This window comes from Apaloderma vittatum, unplaced genomic scaffold (assembly GCF_000703405.1).
Source record: "Apaloderma vittatum isolate BGI_N311 unplaced genomic scaffold, ASM70340v1 scaffold33128, whole genome shotgun sequence".
Classification (NCBI taxonomy): domain Eukaryota; kingdom Metazoa; phylum Chordata; class Aves; order Trogoniformes; family Trogonidae; genus Apaloderma; species Apaloderma vittatum.
In genome coordinates this window covers 3305-8552 of record NW_009732982.1, presented here as the reverse complement: position 1 = coordinate 8552, position 5248 = coordinate 3305, and the positions used below count along the sequence as shown (strand labels likewise).

General features: G+C 51.2%; 1 protein-coding gene across 1 annotated transcript in view; it reads left to right on the top strand.

The window, feature by feature from the left end:
* Positions 1-4883, top strand: part of ACSBG2 (acyl-CoA synthetase bubblegum family member 2) — an 11137-nt gene extending 6254 nt beyond the window's left edge. Inside the window, 6 exon segments of the mRNA XM_009875715.1 lie at positions 467-648; positions 896-1129; positions 1773-1990; positions 3156-3295; positions 4167-4413; positions 4768-4883. Of these exon segments, the coding sequence (XP_009874017.1) occupies positions 467-648; positions 896-1129; positions 1773-1990; positions 3156-3295; positions 4167-4413; positions 4768-4883 (1137 nt within the window).
* The last annotated feature ends 365 nt before the right edge of the window (positions 4884-5248 follow it).

Here is a 5248-nt window from a genome sequence, read left to right as displayed (position 1 = left end):
CTGCTGAAGGGACTGTTGGCTTGACAAATATAGCTGCTCTGACCTTTGCCTTTTGCCTTTCCCGTGAGCTGAGATGAGCTGACCGAGTGCTCCACATGGAGGAGCTTCTCGATGTCTCACCTGACACCAGTTCCCCGCCCCAGCAGCTTGGTTGAGCAACAACTTTGTGTTTGCTCTGTCGACATTGGGAAAATGCCACCACCATTAAACCTGTGTCCCAAGAAAGATTCTTCTCCTGGTGCTGTGTCAACACCAGCAGCATCGCCCCTTGCTGTTTTCTCAAAACCGCGTGGCTTTCAAACGCTCCCAGGCTTCCTTTCTCTTGGTGGCACCACAGCAACGAGCGATTCCTCAAAAATCCTTCCAAATCAACGGCAGAGTCCTAAGGTTCAGCTAGAGACTGGTGCTGGCCTGACATCTGTAGTAAATTACTTCTGAAATCTGTATGAAATTCTGCTTTGCTCAGGGCACCCTGGTGGACACCCTGCGGGAAGTGAGGCCGACCGCTTTCTTGGGAGTTCCTCGTGTCTGGGAGAAAATGGAAGAAAAAATGAAGTCCGTTGGGGCAAAATCATCAGCGCTCAGGAAGAAAGTGGCGTCGTGGGCCAAGGGAGTTGGGCTGCAGACAAACCTGAAGCGGATGAATGGGTAATTACAAACTGCGCTTAAGGGATGTTACAATTAGGAGGACTTGGCTGTCAGAGCAGGAAATCTGTCCCGTGTAACAGGGGTAAAGCCAGATGTAGCACTTGGAGCAGAGGGTGAGCAGCAAGGGCTGGGTGGGGAATAATTCGACTTTTTACCAAATAAACTACAACGGGATGAAGATGAAAGGAGGAATGGGGAGAACTTCTACTTGGTGACGGAGACCTTGTAACCGCTTCTTCTCCCACAGGTACTCCGATGTCCCTGTGAACTTCCGCCTCGCCCGGCACTTGGTGTACAAGAAAGTGCGAAAGGCCATCGGGCTGGACCGGTGCACGAAGTGCTACACGGGGGCTGCTCCCATTACCAGAGAGACGCTGGAATTTTTTTTAAGTCTCAACATTCCCGTGCTGGAGCTGTATGGCATGAGCGAGAGCTCCGGGCCTCACACAGCCTCTCTACCTCATGCCTTCAGGCTTAGCAGGTAAGTGCTTCTGCACGGAGAGCGCTGCCTGGGAGGAAGAGGTGCTTGAAGGCTCCTCCTGCACCTGGCATGTCCCCAGAGTCCTGCTCCAGGGAAAAAGTCAGTGGGGAGTTGGGTCCTTTGGCCGTGTCTTGCAGGTGAAGAGATCTGCGAGGGCCAACAGCCGGGTTACTTACATTTAGCTTGGCTTGGGTTCTCTCGGGGCTGAGGAGGAAGCAAGGGACTGATGGGAAAGAGGAAGAATTAGTAACTCCAGCTTGCAGTTCACTTTAACATCAAATAAATCAAGGCAGGAAGACTCAGCTGTTGCTTTGAATGGCTGGTTCAGTCTGCAGAGTGAACACCGCTGTCGGTAAAAGTTTGCTGCCCAGGACATAAGTTGTCTAATTTAAAGCTCAGGCGCTTGAGAACAATGGGTGGAAAACACCAGGCGTGTGCGCACCGATGTCTGCAATAAGCACCTCTCCTGCAGTTCTCCTTACATGGGCAGGTGCCTTTTAATTTTGTAAGTTCCTTGCTGAAGCCGTTGTAATAAAAAGCTGCCTGGCTTTGTTCAAGCACTTGAGCTTTAGAGGGTTCTGCTATGATCTCGCTCAGCTATTAAATTTAAACAAAACTGCCATGTGGCCATGTTCTCTTTAAGCTGTGGAAGGGAAATCACGGGCTGCCGGACACTCATTCATCAGCCGGATGGGGATGGCAACGGGGAGATCTGCTTCTCGGGAAGGCACGTCTTCATGGGCTATTTGAACATGGAAGAAAAAACCAAAGAGGCGATCGATGAGGAGGGCTGGCTGCACTCGGGTGACCTCGGCAGGCACGATAAAGATGGGTTCCTCTACATCACTGGCAGAATTAAAGGTAACGCATCCCCTGACTGTGTTGAGGTCGTGCGGTGCTATGACGTGATGCGTCCAGCCCCTGCTAGTTACGTGGGGGTGGCTTGCACAGAAGAATAGTTAAATATAGAATCATTGAATGGTTGGGGTTGGAAGGCACCTTCAAGATCATCTCGCTCCAACCCCCTGGCAGGGGCAGGGACACCTCTCTCCCACCAGCCCAGGTTGCTCCAAGTGCCGTCCAGCCTGGCCTTGAACCCTTCCAGGGATGGATCTTCCACAGCTTCCCTGGACAACCTGTGCCAGTGCCCTCAGAAAAATACTTTCTTCCTAATAATTAATTTTAATATTTCCAGCGTTTTTAATGTGAGTGTGACTGCAGCACATCCTGCCCCTGCGCATGTGATGTGACATGTGACGGGAGCAGAAGGATGACCTCTGAAACCAGCGTGTGTTTGCGCAGTAAGGAAGAAATCCTCCCATTTCAGAAGCAGCAGTTAATGCTTTGTTGCCTTGTTTTATTTCTACATTCTATCCATGTAGAAACAAACCTGTCCAGGTCCAGCTCCGTGCACTGCCAGCTCCCTCCAGTGTCAGCTAGCTTTGCTAGTTAATCTCCGAGAGAAAACAGCAGCTTAACGCGGTTGTGAAGGTGCCTTGCAGCATGCACTTCTTGGGACACCCAAGACACGCAACCCCAAACAAATCCCATTTCATGCAAGACTTCAGTCATCAGAAAGGCATAAATGGTTACCTAAAGGAGCTGGCTGAAGAAATTGGTAAAGGCAGGCTCAGCTCGGCTCTGCAGCATGCTGCGTGACAGAACTCTGCTTCACCTCAGCAAACTTTTTTTTTCTTCAATTTCTGAACAATTTAGGTAAAATCTTACCTGCTTTAGAGCCTAAGGTGACTGACAGGGTACCGAGGTGCTCGTACGCCAACACCCCAAGTTCCCAATCTGTGACCAGCTCCAGAGCTTTGTTAAAGCAGCTCTTGCGGAGCTGTTGCTGTGCTCTTCTCCATCCCGTCTCCTGAGCAGAGTCCTTTGGCTCGCTGCTTTCTCCAGAGGTCAGGACACAGACTCACTGTTGGATCCAGCCGACGCAAAGGAGCTGTAAAGTTTTCTCAGATTGTGAAGGACGGGAGAAAAGCTTTAAGCATTAATCCAAGATTTGACTGTTTTGCAGAGCTCATCATCACTGCAGGGGGCGAGAACGTTCCTCCCGTCCCAATTGAGGACGCTGTAAAAGAGGCCGTTCCCATCATCAGCAACGCGATGTTGGTTGGAGACAAAGCGAAATTCCTGGCCATGCTTCTAACGCTGAAGGTAACAGCAAAGCGGATGGGAATCCACCTTTGGTGCTGACTGCCTTCAGTCCCTGTGAGGAAGTTAATTGTTAACACGTTTTTGCGGTGTCTTCTAGAGCCAGGAAGCATCGTGGAGTGTGACTTGTAGCCAAGTTGCAAACAAGGATTGTAAAAACAGAAAAAGTGTCACCTCTCAGTCAGGTTCTGTTGTTTCTCTCAGTACCACGTAGGACACAAGTAAAAGCCCTAAAAGTGAGACTGAAAAAAGAAACCCTTCTGCTTTTCGTACCCATTTTTAGTATCACCTGGAGCAGTCTGGGTGGTAATGAGCCAGCAGTGATTTCTTTTTCAGACACTGGCTTTAACCACTTTAACCTGCCCTGACTTCCACCTAGAGCCCTTGCAGGCTGGTGGTTTTTCAGGACGGTGCTAATTGCTCGTTAGCGAGACCAACTGCCAACTTCTTCTCCCTCCTGTGAGAGATGCTGAGCCAGGTCTTGGTCTTAGTCAGGTGCCTGCTGCCTGTGTTGACTTCCAGCTGCTGTGGGATGTAGGGAAGCAAACAACGGGCCAGAAAAACAATCCAGAAATAAGGTCCAGAAAAAAAGGTCCAAAAACGGGGGGTCAGCCGGAGGAGTTTGGAAGCTGAGCCCAGTACCCAGCCTGCTCCTCGGTAGTGACGTGGCTGCTGAGTAGGCAGAGAGCTAAAGGAGTTCCCTCTGCTTTTGCCTCAGGGAGTGTTCATTTGAAGCTGTGGTTTGCCTCGAGTTTGTGAAAGTGGCCGAGGTGGATGAATGGAGCAGCTGGGGTGGGGCAGGACTCGGGGTGGCTTCCCAGGGCTGTGGGGCTCATCAGCGATCGAACGTTACCTGCTCCGATTTGCCTTCCAGTGCGAGGTCGATCCGGAAACTGGCGAGCCAGGAGACAATCTCACTCCAGAAGCCGTGGAGTACTGCCAGAAGCTGGGCAGCAAGGCCACCAGAGTCTCCGAAATCATCAGCAGCAAGGACAAGGCCATCTACGAGGCAATCCAGAAGGGAGTTTCGGCAGTCAATGAAAGAGCCGTCTCAAACGCCCAGAAAGTCCAGAAGTGGGTCCTTCTGGAGAAGGACTTTTCTCTGTTTGGTGGAGAGCTTGGTGAGTGCTGGAGGGAGGGCGACACATTTGGGGTCACCCCTTGCTTGGACATTGAACAGATAATGCAACCAGGACCCCTGGCCCTACCTCGCTGTGGCAGTTCCAGGTCTCAGCTGTGGGGAGGGTGGGATGAGTTCCCGTTTTCAGTTCCCAGAACTGACCGAGCGCTGCTTCCCCTTGGTTCTGCGTTGCCTGGTGCAGGACAGTTCTGCTTCTATTTGCAGAGGAAAGAAAAAATTTTCTTACTCACAGAGAGAAATGTTCTGCATCTTCCTCCAGACTTGCTTCACTCTGACAGGGATTTGTTGTGCCCTGGTCACCACTAAAACCTCACGCTGTTATTTTTCCCCCCAGGCCCAACGATGAAGCTGAAGAGGCCGGTGGTTGCGGAGAAGTACAAGGACCAGATCGCTCAGTTTTACGCCGACGCGGACACCCCCACCGCGACGGAGAACGCCCTGCGGCAGTAGCGGCGCCTCCGGGCCGGGGCTTGGTGTGAGCCTGGAGGACGATTCTCTGGAAATAAAGGAGGCTGGGCTGTCCCACAGCCCGTCGCGTCACGTACCCCAACAGTTTTTGGCCATTGCGCTGCAGCTGTTGAGCGTGTTTGTGCCCCGTGTTTGCCTGCGTCCGTGTTCTAAGGCCGAGGTACTCCCAAGTATCTCCGCTTTGTGGTTTGTGTCTTTTCATTTTCACAGGGCAATATGTTTACCTTCAATCTGTGTGACATGTTCTGTTTTAACCAAAGTTTTCTTTTCCTGAGCCGAATGTAAACCAATCAGGAATCGTGATTTTTATTTTATTTTATTTTATTTTCCCGCTGAGGGGTGCAAGG